Below are 14,468 nucleotides of genomic sequence, written 5' to 3' on the forward strand. Positions count from 1 at the left end.
TCCTTTAATGCTGATGATTATGGCGCACAGCTAATAAAAACCCAAGTCAATATCTCAGAAAATGTTAATAATATATAAGAACATAAAGCATGTACTGTATATGCACTTAATACTTGGTTGGGACCCCTTTTGAATTAATGACTGCATCAATGCAGCGTGGCATTGTAGCGCAGTGATGCTGTGGTTACTAAACCAGGTATTGGTACGTTTGACAGTGTTGGCGGGTGCCAAGCCCTGCAGGTAAATGAACCATGAAGAGCTCTAATATTTCCTGGTAGACAGCTGCGCTGACTTTGGACTTGATGTAACACAGTGGACCAACACCAGCAGATGACATGGCTCCCCAAACCATCAATGACTGGAAACTTCACACAGGACCTCGTGGATTGTGTGCCTATCAATTCTTCCTTCAGACTCTACTACTATCTTGAAACAGGACTTTGGAGCACTGAACAACAGTTAAATCCTTTTTCTCCTTAGCCTTGGTAAGACACAGCTGACTTTGTCTCTGGGTCATAAGTGGTTTGACACAAGGAATGGGACAGTTGTAGCCCATGCCCTGGATATGCCGGTGTTTGGTGACTCTTGAAGAACCGACTCCAATGACTGTCTTCTGGACAACTGTCAAGTCAGCAGTCTTCCCCATGATTGTGTACCCTCTGAACCAGACTGAGGGACTATTTAAAGGCTTAAGAAGCCTTTGAAGGTGTTTTGTGTTGATAAGCGGATTAGAGAGTTACACCATGGGGGGAATTTATCATGAGGAGAATATTTGAAGTTCGTTTTACTTGAGTTGGTGTTGGAGTACTTTGTGCCACATCTAATGTCACAGGATGTTCGATAAATTTGGCTTGTCCTTAAACCTAGCACTTCTGTCTAGAGAGGCTCCTCCAGTTTTCCTACTCCGCCCTCCTCCTGGAGTGAGATTGCGAATCTGGAGTGAAACTCATTAACCTAGCTAACTTCACCCACTTTTCCACCCATATTGCAAAACTGTGAGTGAGAGATGTAAAAATTCAAAAAGTCACAACATTTTGCGCAAGTGAGTGCAAAAAGTCGCACATTTTTGCACAAGCACTTAGATTCTGCAAAAAAAGTTGCAAAACCCCCATTTTGCGACTTTTTGATACCAGAATTCTGGAGTGAAGGTATGATAAATCAGGGCCCATGAGTCTACAATACTGAACTTTTTCACAATATTCAAATTTTCTGAGATACTGACTTTTAGATTTTCATTAGCTGTGAGCCTTAATCATCAACATTAAAAGAAATCTATAAAATAAGTTTCACTTTTTGAATTGAATTTCTGAAATAAAATAACTTTTTGATGATATTCTAATTTATTGAGATGCAATTGTATACATGAGTGTTTTCCTTGTGCAACATGCTTTCCTTCATGCACTGTAATAAATCCTTCACATCTGTGATACTAAGGCACTGAGACTTGGTACATTCCATTTCTAGGCTCATCCTACAGCACCCTCTAGTGGATATAGGAGACATTGCACTGCTTTCTGCATGTTCTTTGCTGACAGTTAAATGATATTTGCATCTTTGGCCATGGAATAAAATTGTCCCTTGTTGTCCAGTAATGTTGATGGAGTGTCAAATTCTGCAATTTCACCTTTGTCAAAGACAACTATCCTGTAGAGGGAGAAAAAAAAAACCAACATAAAATAATACATATTAAAAATCAAATATTTTAAATGGGGTGTTCAAGCTGGGTAAATTTTTTTAATAAGTGGCCAAATTAGTTAAAAATGAAAGAAAGATAATTTCCATACCATAATGCTGACTTTCTGATGCTCACAGGTCGCCTTGGGTCTCTGACTCAACACGCAGAAGATACCCACTCAGCCAATCACTGGCCGTATTGGTGCCTCAGCCTGAATGGGTATCTCCTGTCTTTTCCTTTGTGCTGATTTTGGACCAGGAAGTGGAAAGCAGTGGGGACTGGTCAGTGTCAGAATGGCGGTGGCGGGGGATCAGAGAGGGTAATGCTTCAATTTTTTTTAACCCTTTCTGCTTTATTTGAAAAAAATAAATGTATTCCTCTGGAACACCCCTTTAAAGAACACTGCTGTTTGTCACAATTATAGATGCAGCAAAATTTGCACTGACACAACACATCCCACTAAAAATGTCAAGTTAAAATTTGCTGCATCGTAGTACAATATGTAAGTTACAGTTTGAAACATCAGAATTTCTGCAAGTGAATACAAGTTCAAGGCTGCATTTCATAGTTACAATAAGCATTGAACTGAACAAAGTTAGGCCCCTTTCACACGGGCGAGTATTCCGCGTGGGTGCAATGCGTGAGGTGAACTCATTGCACCCGCACTGGACCCTGACCCATTCATTTCAATGGGGCTGTGTACATGAGCAATGTTTTTCACGCATCACTTGTGCGTTGCGTGAAAATCGCAGCATGTTCTATATTCAGCGTTTTTCACGCAACGCAGGCCCCATAGAAATGAATAGAAAATCGCATAGTATCCACAAGCAAGTGCGGATGCGATTTGATTTTCACGGATGGTTGCTAAGGAGACAAGGGATGAGCGGGTCGGGGACCTGCAAAAGGACCTTCGCTGACGTCACTGCACTCACCATGTGGTGAGCGCGGTGATGTCAGCGCAGGACCTGCTGAATGAAGATAGAAGGTCCACAGGGTGAGCGCAATTATATCATCAAAGTTCCTTTAGGAAGAATAAACAAGAGGATCCCGGCTGCGCGATCAAGTGGATGGGGTGAGTAATGTTTTTATTATTATTTTTTACCCTCAATTGACATTTGACTTTGCATTCTGTATTAAAGAATGCTATTATTTTCCATTATAACCATGTTATAATGGAAAATAATAAAATCTACAGAACACCGAACCCAAACCCGAACTTTAGTGAAGAAGTCCGGGTTCGGGTCTGGGTACCAAACATTACGTTTCTTATTACGCGCGTGCAAAACGCATTGCACTCGTGTGAAAAAAAACTGAAGAAAGCAACGATTTTCCCTAAACGCATGTTATCCGGCCCTCACCCATTAAAAAGGCCTTTAATGAATTGTGATGTCCAGCTGCCTCCATGCACGCAAGAGTAATCCTGTGTGATGAAACCCTGGAATCTGCTCAGACATTTAAGAATGTTACAACATTTTTCCCTCTCAGAGGTTTGTGTTTTGTGGGTTTTTCTTCTTTTTTTTTGAATATTTTTGAAAATGGATCAAATGGAATCTTCCAGCAATGCAATGATGTCCTGAACAAACGGGTTTTATTTATTTTAAATGGAGAAAGTCAATTGCTGGTGTAGATGTCAGTTTCTGCCTCACGGACAACCAGAAGATTTGCCAAATTAATTAAGAGGTGCTGTGCCTCTTAAAGGGCATCTGTCAGCAGATTTGTACCTATGACACTGGCTGACCTGTTACATGTGCGCTTGACAGCAGAAGGCGTCTGTGTTGGTCCCATGTTCATATAGCAAGCATTACTGAGAAAAATGAAGCAACGGGGGCATTGCCTTTACACCTAGAAGCTCAGCTCTCCCAGCAACTGCTGCACCCTCTGTACTTTGACAGGACCAGGGAAATGTGACCACGTTTATACTGCTTGACCCTGTCAAACTGCAGAGGGCGCAGCTGTTGCAGACGGAGCAGAGCCTCTAGGTGTAATGGTAACGCCCCCATTGCTCTTAAAGGCTCATTTGCATATATTAAAACATCATTTTTCTCAGCAATGCGGGCACATATAAACATGGGACCAACACATATGCCTTCAGCTGCCAAGCGCACATGTAACAGGTCAGCCAGTGTCATAGGTACAAATCTGCTGACAGATGTCCTTTAAGTAATTTGTCTCATTTCATTACAGCCCAAAGGGGATCATGACTTCCATATGAAACCCCACCTGTTCGTCCAATGTTGAGGACTGAATAAAAAGATACAGATTCATATGCCTCGGTGAGTGCCGCATACTTCTTTTACCTTCGCTACATTGTTACAATTGATACCGCCTCCTGTCTCTATGCTGAGCACCACATATGAAGCAGATTAGCTACATTGCTGTTACTTTAGCCAGCACTAAGGACCGGAGCTCCGGCCTGTCGCTTGCAGTGCCGCTGTGTTCTATTCCCGTTTACTTCCATATGAAACACCAGTCTTGATAAATTCCCCCCAATGTGTTAACAAACCTTTATTCTGGTGCCAGCAACTGAGCTTAAGCATCTGTTTTCTTTTTAACCTTAAAAATTTTTACGGAGTCGAAAAGGTGCCAAAAAAGCAATACCTTAATTTTAGCTGCAAAATGTGTGTCAGGCAGCGTGCACCATCCAGTTGGCTTTTTTAACGCTAACCATTACTTGCCATTTACAATGCTTTCTAGTAGTAGACATAGTAGCCTAGGAAAATACGAGGGTGCCAATGCCCTAATATTAAACAAAGGTTTAACGGCATATTGGAAAAGGACTAGGGCTTACCGTGTATAATCCATAATTGTATTGAGTCGGTGTGCGATAGTTATTACTGTACAATCCTCAAATTCTTTTCTAATGGTGGACTGTATAAGGTCATCAGTCTCCAGGTCCACGGCGGCAGTGGCTTCATCTAGCACCAGGATTTTGGTCTTCCGCAGAACGGCTCTTGCCAGACACACCAGCTGACGCTGACCAACACTAGAGGATACGTACATAAGCAAAATTAAAGTGTAACCTTTCTGAATGATAAAAAAAAAAAAAAATTGTGAAACGTTCATATGCACTGACCTCTACCAACTTCAGTAAAGAAAGATCTAACAGTTTTATAAGGTAACAGATGGAGATCTTTACTCCTTTTTATTACAATTTATATGTTAGTGATATAGTATGTACTACCTACTTAAAATCATTTGAGATGACCGTTCTTTGAAAGCTATCACCTCCTTCTCTACCATAAATACCAATCCCAGTCAATAGTGAGAGTACAATAACCAGCTGCCAAGCACAGATGGCAAAACAGGATCAGATGGGTTGAAATACTAATTAAACACAAATAACTGACATAAGCCCTATAGAACCCAGCCTATAAATAAACACCCACTAATGGCATAATTGCAATAAATACAGCCTGTATATAGACACACACTACCATTACACAATTACAATAGAACACGGCCTATAAATACAGAAACAAATTACTGTGACATCGCCATAATAAAATGCAGCCTCTAAACCAGGGGTGGCCAACCTGTGGCTCTTGAGCCGCATGCGGCTCTTTGCTTCATCAAGTGCGGCTCTAGCTGTGGATCCGGGAAGCAGTCAGGCGGCTCACTCTCCACCCCAGGCTCAGATCTCTTTTCCTGATCGGGCACTGTTGCTGCTTTGCAGCTCTAGCTCACTCTCCACTACATCCTGATGCACACAGTGTGAGAACGTAGTACATGGAGACACGCACTATGACCTGACGTTGGGCTCATCAGGTCACAGTGGAGAGTGTGTCAGACCTGCAGAGTAGCAGGTGCCCGAGCAGGAGCCCAGTGCCTGATCAGGAGAGGGAAGAGATTTTTTTTTTATTATAGAACTAAGCATGGGAGGTTCTGATCTGAGCATGGGGGTGTGTCCTGATCAGGGAAATGGGGGTCTGATCTGAGCAATGGGGGTCTGATCTGAGCATATGGGTTCAGATTTCAGCATGGGGGTATTGTTTGAGCATGGGTTGGTCAGGTCTGAGGATGGGGGGGTCAGATCTGAGAAAGGGGAGATATGAGCATGGGGGGAGATCTGAGCATTGGGGGGGGGGGGGGAGATCTGAGCACTGAGGGTCTGACACTGGGAGTCTGATTTGTGTTCCGAGCATAGGGGGTCTGATTTGGAGGTCTGATAAGGTTTGGGGATCCTATTTTAGGTCAGATGAGGATTGGGGATCCGATTTAGGAGTCTGATCTGAGGTCTGATGAAAAATATATTTTTTTATTTTTTTATCTGCTAATGAAAAATAAGACAGACCTCAGATTAGATTAAAAATCTTTTTATCTCTTATTTTTCTTTGTTAAAATCTTGGTGCATCTTGTAGGGCAAAAAAATACGGTGACTCGTGTCTAAATGTATAGCTTGTGGCTCCTGATGGTCATACTTTTTTTTTTTGGCTCTTTGTGTCTGTAAGGTTGGCCACCCCTGCTCTAAACCTACAAGCATACTATCATAGCTTACAACTTAAAACCGGCATCACCAAGTAGAGCACAGTAAATACTGGACACACTATAGTGACAACATAACAATAGCTTAGGGTTTCTGAATCTTTTTTACTGAGTGGTCACTAGCTAGAAAATTGTGACCCCTGGGTCTCACCACCAGTGGCTGAAGCCAATGCAAAATTCACAGTATTCATTTTCTCTTATTTTTCTGCTCAATATAACAATTTTGAACCCAGTAAAATGTTCTAAAAAATAAAACTTGGCAGTTTTTGCTGCAGCTAGAGAAAAGCCCGTGTCATACAGTACGATTGCTTCTGTCAAAATGCCTTGCCCAGAGCGTCTCACAGAGAAATGACTGGAATCTCACTGGTGGGACCAGTCTAACAGTTTAAGGGCTCATTCACACGAATGTGTTTTCTTTCCGTGTCCGTTCCGTTTTTTTTGGGTTTTTTTTTGCTGACCATATGAGGAACCATTCATTTGAATAGGTCCCAAAAAAATAAAAAATACGGAATTTACTTGGTGTACATTCCGTTTCTGTATGTCCGTTCCACAAAAATGTCTGTTCTATGAAGGGCCAGCTGTTCTGTTCCGCGAAATACGGAATGCACATGGACGTCATTCAAATTTTTACAGGATTTGTGTTTTGCGGACCGCAAAATACATAAGGTTGTGTGCATGAGCCCTAAGAAGCACTGCATAGGAATATAGCCTTTAGCTCCAGACACACACTACTCTGGCATCATCATAACCAATACATACAAAGCTTATAAAGCACATTCACACTATTGTGCACTATAATTGAACACAGCCTATAAATAAAAACTATTGTAACATCACAACAAAGCAACACTGCTAAATATAGCCACATGGTACTGTGACATCACCACAATAGAATGCAATCTGTAAATACACACAGTATCCTGACACCATGCAGAACTCAGCCTATAAATACACAAACTATCATCAGAACAAAGCACAAACAATCAAAACTGGTGCAAATAAAAAGTATGGTAAAAGAGTTGCTCATAAAAAACAATCCAATTGCTGGTTTTATTTTAAAAAGTCCTCTAAAAAATCTGAGCTGGTAGCTAACTGTTTATCATCATCAGCTGCTATACTTTTCTTTAGAGCCCCCCCCCCCCACAACCCGACTAAGTATAAACCATATTGTGAAATAACAAGAACAGAACTCAGCCTAACATACAGGCAAACACTACTGTGACATAATTACAAAAGAATAAAAAGTACACACTCACAACAGAGCACACAGCATACAATTGGAGGTACACAATGATTTCTGTAGACGCTGCATTAACAAACTATACCTCAGATTTTCTCCTCCTTCAGAACACATGTGATTAAGGCCATCAGGTAAGGATGAAGCAAAACTTTTCAAGTGAGCCAGTTCTAGGGCAGTCCAAATCTCCTCATCTGAATAATTATCAAATGGATCAAGGTTCATTCTCAGTGACCCAAAAAATAAAACTGGATCCTGAGTAAAATAAAAAGATATATGAGATCCAGAACAGTATGCAATATTCTAATGCAGATGTCTTAACAAAATAAAATTAATAAAATGAAAAAAAGTAATAAAACAATCTGCATATAAAACTTGTCTAGCATTTTTAACAACTCTTTATAGCAATGCAATTTAAATCAAGTGGACCTTACCTGCGGGATGATTGTTATCTTAGATCTCAGCTCATGAAGGCCCAGTTTTGCTATGTCTGTTCCATCTATGTGAATTGACCCGATTGCAGGCTCCAGAATTCTGAACAGACCCAAGGTAAGAGATGATTTACCAGCTCCAGTTCTTCCTACGATGCCAATCTGTTCATATAATACACAGGTAAAGAACAGAAGCAATAACTGTGGTGTGAATTAAACCGTATATATTTTTGCTTTTGTAGCAGAAGAACTTTTAACTGGGAAAAATGTTAAAGGGGTTGTCAAAGATTTTGATACTCATGGCCTATCTACAGAATCGGCCATTAATATCAGATCGGCGGGGGTCCAACTCCCGATGACCTCGTCGATCAGCTGTTTGAAGAGGCTGCTTGAACAGTGAGCGCTGCAGCCTCTTCCTAGGCCAGTCCCATCATGTTCACATGGCCTAGGCACAGTGCAGTTCTAGTTAAGTGAATAGGGCTGAGCTGCAATACAAAGCACTGCCTTATCCAATGGACAGTACTGTTCTTGGTAATTCCTCGGGTGCAGAGTATCGGACCACTGCCAATCTGATATTGATGACCTATCGTGAAGAAAAGTCATCAATATTAAACACCCAGAAAACCCGTTTAAAGGATTTAGGAGTAGGGATGAGCAAACTTCTGTTTTCAAGTTCTGTGTAAAAGGTTCAGGTTATCTATGAATTTCGTTATGGATTCCACTGCCACGGGCCATAAGTTAACAGAAATCTTAGATAACCCGAATCTTGAAAACAGAAGTTCATTCAACACTATTTAGGAGTCTTCTCTAATCCACTGCTGAGTCTTGGTCCTGTTCCCCTTGGGGGCTACGTATGGACCATAGGTATGTAATGTCACCTGGCCACAATGTCCAGTCACTTAGGTGATTTTTCACCCATATTGACATTGTTTTCTTGTTTCCATGAGACACAACCTTAATTTGGGCAGAATTTATATATTAAAGAGGTTATCCCATAGCAACAACTTATCCTCCTATTCACAGGATAGGAGATAAGTGTCTGATCAACAGGGGCTCAAACAGTGGAGCTGATGCTGATCACTAGAATAGTGGCCATTTCCCCGATTGAATGATAGACAAGCATGCATGTCCACCACTCCATTCAACTCTAGGGGACTGCTGAAGATAGCCAGACACTTGCACTCAGCTATCTCTAGCAGTCCCATAGAGTTGGAGCATCAGACAAGCATGTGCGTCTATCACTCCATTCACATGGGGAACATGGCCCCCATTCTAGTGATCAGCAAGGGCCTTAGAATCAGACCCCTGGTGGTCAGACACTTATCCCCTATCCTGGTAATAGGGGAAGAGTTGTTGCCATGGGACAACCCCTTTAAATATATGTATATCAGACATCTTTTATATTCCTATTTCTTACAGGGTGCTGCTACAATGATTAAGCTAATCTTTTCACTCAGACAATGCTTTAAGAATACCCTGAAAAAATACAATGTAACACCAACCTTCTCTCCAGGTTGAATAGATGCAGTGACTTTCTTTAAAGCCAGTTCTAAGTCTTTTCTATACCTCAGGCCATAATTCTGAAATTCTATTCTACCAGCATGGGGCCACTCGGCTAGTGCTGAATCATCTTCTGAGGTCCATGGGGCCTAAGGAAACAACATGGTGGGTTAAATATGAAAAACAATATCATGTGGTCTTACATTATTAGTAACTGGAGTCAGCCCCCTACCAAGTAAATATTCATGACCTATTCTGAGAATAGGCCATCAATATAAAAAATCTCTGATAGATTCCTTTTAAAAGGAATCTGTCAGCAGTTATGACCCCTAAAACAGCTAATAACACATGTAGCAATCTTTAAATGGGTGTTAGTTATTTACACAACTTTGCGTTAATCAAGAGTACAGGTGCGTATATGAAACTCTGTAATATATATGTTTTGTTCTAGCACCCTCTCCTAAGCTAACTTTCTGAATGAAATCTGTGATAAATCCATCTTTATACATTAAACAGGCTGCCTGCTCACTGAAGGATCAGATTACAGTGGCAAGCAAAAGTTTGGGCACTATTGGTCAAAATTACTGTGAACAGTTAAGCAAGTAGAGTGAAAAAGGGAAAGCAGTACCTTGCAAAAGTATGAGAGACCAAGGAGATTTGAGCACTTAGATAACTTTGACCAAGGTCTCAGACCTTAAATAGCCTGTTTGTGAGCAAGCCTTAATCCCTGTCATCATTAGGAAAGGTCAGGTGATGCAAATTTAAAAACTTTATAAATACCCAGACTCCTCTAACCTTGTCCCAAAAAACAGCAGTCATGGGTTATTTTAAGCAGCTGCCTAACACTCTGAAAATGAAAATTGTTGAGGCTCACAAAGCAGGAGAAAGCTACAGGAAGATGGCAAAGTACTTTCAGGTTGCCATTTCGTTAGTTTGAATTGTAATGAAGAAATGGCAATTAACAGGAACAGTGGGGGTCAAGAAAGGTCTGGAAGCCCAAGAAAAATTTCAGAGACAGCTACTCGTAGGATTGCTAGAAAGGCAAATCAGAACCCCCGCTTGAATGCAAAAGACCTTCAGGAAGATCAGCAGACTCTGGAGTTGTGGTACATTGTTCTGCTGTTCAGTGACAGCTGCACAAATGTGGCTGTCATGGAAGAGTCATTAGTAGAAAACCTCTCCTTAATCGTCACCACAAAATACAGCATCAGAAATTTGCAAAAGAACATCTCAACAAGCTGATGCATTTTGGAAACAAGTCCTGTGGACTGATGAGGTTAAAATATAACTCTTTGGCCACAATGAGCAAATGAATGTTTGGAGAAAAAAGGGCACAGAGGTTCATGAAATTAACACCTCTCCAACCATTAAGCATGGAGATGGATCTGACATGCTTTGGGGTAGTGTTGTAGCCAATGGCACTGGAAACATTTCACGGCTAAAGGGAAGAATGGATTAAATAGAATTCCAGCTAATTCTGGAAGCAAACATAACAGCAACTGTAAAAAAGCTGAAGTTGAAAAGAGGATGGCATCTACAAATGGATAATGATCCTAAACACACCTCAAAATCCACAACAGACTACCTCAAAAAGTGCAAGCTGAAGGTTTTGTCATGGCCCTCACAGTCCCCTGATCTGATCACTGAAAATCTGTGGATAGACCTCAAAAAAGTACATGCAAAACAGCCAAGGAATCTCACCAAACTGGAAGACTTTTTCAAGGAAGAATGTATTAAAATCCCTCAAACAAGCATTGAAAAAATCTTGGCTGGCTACAAAAAGTGATTACAAGCTGTGATGCTTGCCAAAGGGGATGCTACTAGGTACCAACCACGCAGGTTTTGCTTCAGGACCTTTTTTATTATTTAGAAAATACATTTTTTACTTAAAATACAAAAGAATGTGTCATCTATAACTTTGTGTCTTTTGGATATCATTTAATCTTCAACTTGTTTATCTGTTCACAGCAACAGTAATTTTGACCAGGGGTGCCCAAAGATTTGCATGCCACTTATATCATCCTATCCCATGGAGAAGGGCAGGAGGAGGAACAGTGAGCAGTAGGAGTGAGTCAGACACAAGACAGGCAAGATTCAGCCGCTAATAGTGTTATATCTCAACACAAATGCTTTATTTACATTTATACTGTTCAGTATTTCTCTATGCTGTCCAATATGGTGATCCTGAGTGAGCGAGAGTTACTGTCTCCTTGTGAACTACACCAGCTCAGGAAAAACGGAACATTAGCGATATAGGGGAAGATTTATCGAAACTGGTTTCAAGGAAAACTGGTTTGGTTGCCCATAGCAACCAAACAAGGAATTTAAGTTTTCATTCCCCTGGCACTGCAATAGCATGTGTACCAGGGGAGTTCTCAAGTGCAGCATCTCGGACAATGAACACTCACCAGCCCCTCATCCATACTTATGACTGACAGATCTAGCGTCCAATCAGTAGAATTCTAGAGCTGTCACTGAGAGCAGGGAGAACATAAAAGTGTTCAGTGCAGAGAGCCTAGGACACTGAAAACGAAGAGACACTTGTGATTACATGGTCCTACACCTGGCACCATTGCCACCTAGGTGTTACATTTTGGATTTCATGCCCTGCGACCTGCTAGACCGCCAACAAAAGGTATGCTGAAATTGCTTTCCCTGTCACCTCTACAGCATTGTCAGAAGTTTTGAGGGGGTCAACTTAGCTAACAGATTTCCATCAAATACAGAGATCCTTTCACCTGCATGTGATTGAGTAGCAATGTATTGTGTTGTGCCTGTAAGCACCTTGGCTTCTTCGATTAGTTAATCGGTAGCAATGGTGCCAGGTGTAGGACCCCTATGCTAGCGTTCTGATATTTATGATCAGGCCTGAGGAGAGGACTTTAATATCAAAGTTCTAGAAAACCTCTTTAATACAGCTCCCGTTTATAAAAAACAAAAGCCCAAGGAGTGCATTCAACAGTTAAACTTGGGTATACCAAAAAATGCAAAGATAAGGACATTTTAATGTTAAAGGGGTTGTCTCATTTCATCGTAGAAATCCTAGGTGGCTGAGCGTATGGAAACTGCGATATTTACGTAACTCTCATTGCAGTGAATGGGAGCTACAACAACACAGCAGAACAAGGTACGCTGCTTCCATAACTCTCAGAGCCGATGCTGGCCTACTCAACTGTTGCCTTAAGCCCGGTCACCTGGGTCCAGCACACAGTCCCATCTAGCTGTGGAAGTGGTGATATGGGATAACCCCTTTAAACCTCTGGCAAAATTTCTGAAAAATCAGCTCTCGGATGTATATGAGCCTACAAACGTTAAAAAATGACTGGCCTGCAAGATGATGCCACATCTATAATAGTTAACTATAACAGAGATGGGTACAGTTCTTCAACACAAAGCAAAAGGTGGTTTTCCCATTTTGTACCTGGAGCATAACTTTAAAAATATAACTAGAAAAGAGCTCTAATTAGTTCAGGTAATTATCGCTAAGCCACTATAAAATATAACATATGTTAGATGTCCCTCAAACATAGAGGTACTTACCTCAGGCTCGACATCACAATACTCCTTCACTCTCTCCACAGAAACAGAGTTTGTTTCCATGTCAGTAACGGTGTGCACCGCCTCTTTTAAAACACCTGTCAACTAAAAAAAACAGAATTTATCTCTCTTAACATTATTAAAGGGGCTATCTAGCCAGGAGAATGCTTTCAAGAAAGGGGCAAAGTGGCTTAAAAAAGTAAATCTCACAATCTCGCACCACTCCCATTCCAACCGTTCTTGGATTCGCTGCCCGCCTCTACTTCCTGGTCCCTCTTAACAAAGGAAATGTTACGACTAAGTGGTCACATTATCATGTCAAGAGAGACCAGGAGGTAAAGTCTTGCAGGGGACCCGGGAAGTAACAGACTAGGAGTGGTAAGGTCAGTACTATGGGACAGCAGCCATATTGGCTGGCATCAAACTTTCCAAGGAACAGACTCAGAACAACCTGGCAGGACTATAAAAATTGTAGATATGCTGTGGTAGCCATGCTGGTTCAGTATGCCTTCAATTTAGAATAAGTCCCCAACAGTGTCACCAACAAAGCACCCCCACACCATCACACCTCCTCCTCCATGCTTCACGGTGGGAACCAGGCATGTAGAGTCCATCCGTTCACCTTTTCTGCGTCGCACAAAGTCACGGTGGTTGGAACCAAAGATCTCAAATTTGGACTCATCAGACCAAAGCACAGATTTCCACTGGTCTAATGTCCATTCCTTGTGTTCTTTAGCCCAAACAAGTCTCTTCTGCTTGTTGCCTGTCCTTAGCAGTGGTTTCCTAGCAGATATTCTACCATGAAGGCCTGATTCACACAGTCTCCTCTTAACAGTTGTTCTAGAGATGTGTCTGCTGCTAGAACTCTGTGTGGCATTGACCTGGTCTCTAATCTGAGCTGCTGTTAACCTGCGATTTCTGAGGCTGGTGACTCGGATGAACTTATCCTCCGCAGCAGAGGTGACTCTTGGTCTTCCTTTCCTGGGGCGGTCCGCATGTGAGCCAGTTTCTTTGTAGCGCTTGATGGTTTTTGTGACTGCACTTGGGGACACTTTCAAAGTTTTCACAATTTTTCGGACTGACTGACCTTCATTTTTTAAAGTAATGATGGCCACTCGTTTTTCTTTACTTAGCTGCTTTTTTCTTGCCATAATACAAATTCTAACAGTCTATTCAGTAGGACTATCAGCTGTGTATCCACCTGACTTCTCCACAACGCAACTGATGGTCCCAACCCCATTTATAAGGCAAGAAATCCCACTTATTAAACCTGACAGGGCACACCTGTGAAGTGAAAACCATTTCAGGTGACTACCTCTTGAAGCTCATCAAGAGAATGCCAAGAGTGTGCAAAGCAGTAATCAAAGCAAAAGGTGGCTACTTTGAAGAACCTAGAATATGACATATTTTCAGTTGTTTCACACGTTTTTGTTATGTATATAATTCCACATGTGTTAATTCATAGTTTTGAAGCCTTCAGTGTGAATCTATAATTTTCATAGTCATGAAAATAAAGAAAACTCTTTGAATGAGAAGGTGTGTCCAAACTTTTGGTCTGTACTGTATATATATATATATATATATATTTTTTTTTGCAATTTTATTT

The 14,468-nt window shown here is 41.3% G+C and overlaps 1 protein-coding gene across 2 annotated transcripts in view; it reads right to left on the reverse strand.

Moving 5' to 3' along the window:
* Positions 1-1,321: 1,321 nt before the first annotated feature.
* LOC122944530 (multidrug resistance-associated protein 1-like) overlaps positions 1,322-14,468 on the reverse strand; it is a 106,285-nt gene continuing 93,138 nt past the window's right edge. For both annotated transcript variants that reach the window (XM_044302923.1, XM_044302922.1), the window contains exons 27-32: positions 12,866-12,967; positions 9,328-9,474; positions 7,829-7,987; positions 7,483-7,649; positions 4,464-4,658; positions 1,322-1,644 (exon numbers count right to left, since the gene is read on the reverse strand). In XM_044302923.1, the coding sequence (XP_044158858.1) occupies positions 1,536-1,644; positions 4,464-4,658; positions 7,483-7,649; positions 7,829-7,987; positions 9,328-9,474; positions 12,866-12,967 (879 nt within the window). In that variant the 3' untranslated portion in view covers positions 1,322-1,535. The remainder of the gene's footprint in view (positions 1,645-4,463; positions 4,659-7,482; positions 7,650-7,828; positions 7,988-9,327; positions 9,475-12,865; positions 12,968-14,468) is intronic.

Source organism: Bufo gargarizans, chromosome 8, assembly GCF_014858855.1.
Source record: "Bufo gargarizans isolate SCDJY-AF-19 chromosome 8, ASM1485885v1, whole genome shotgun sequence".
Classification (NCBI taxonomy): Eukaryota; Metazoa; Chordata; class Amphibia; order Anura; family Bufonidae; genus Bufo; species Bufo gargarizans.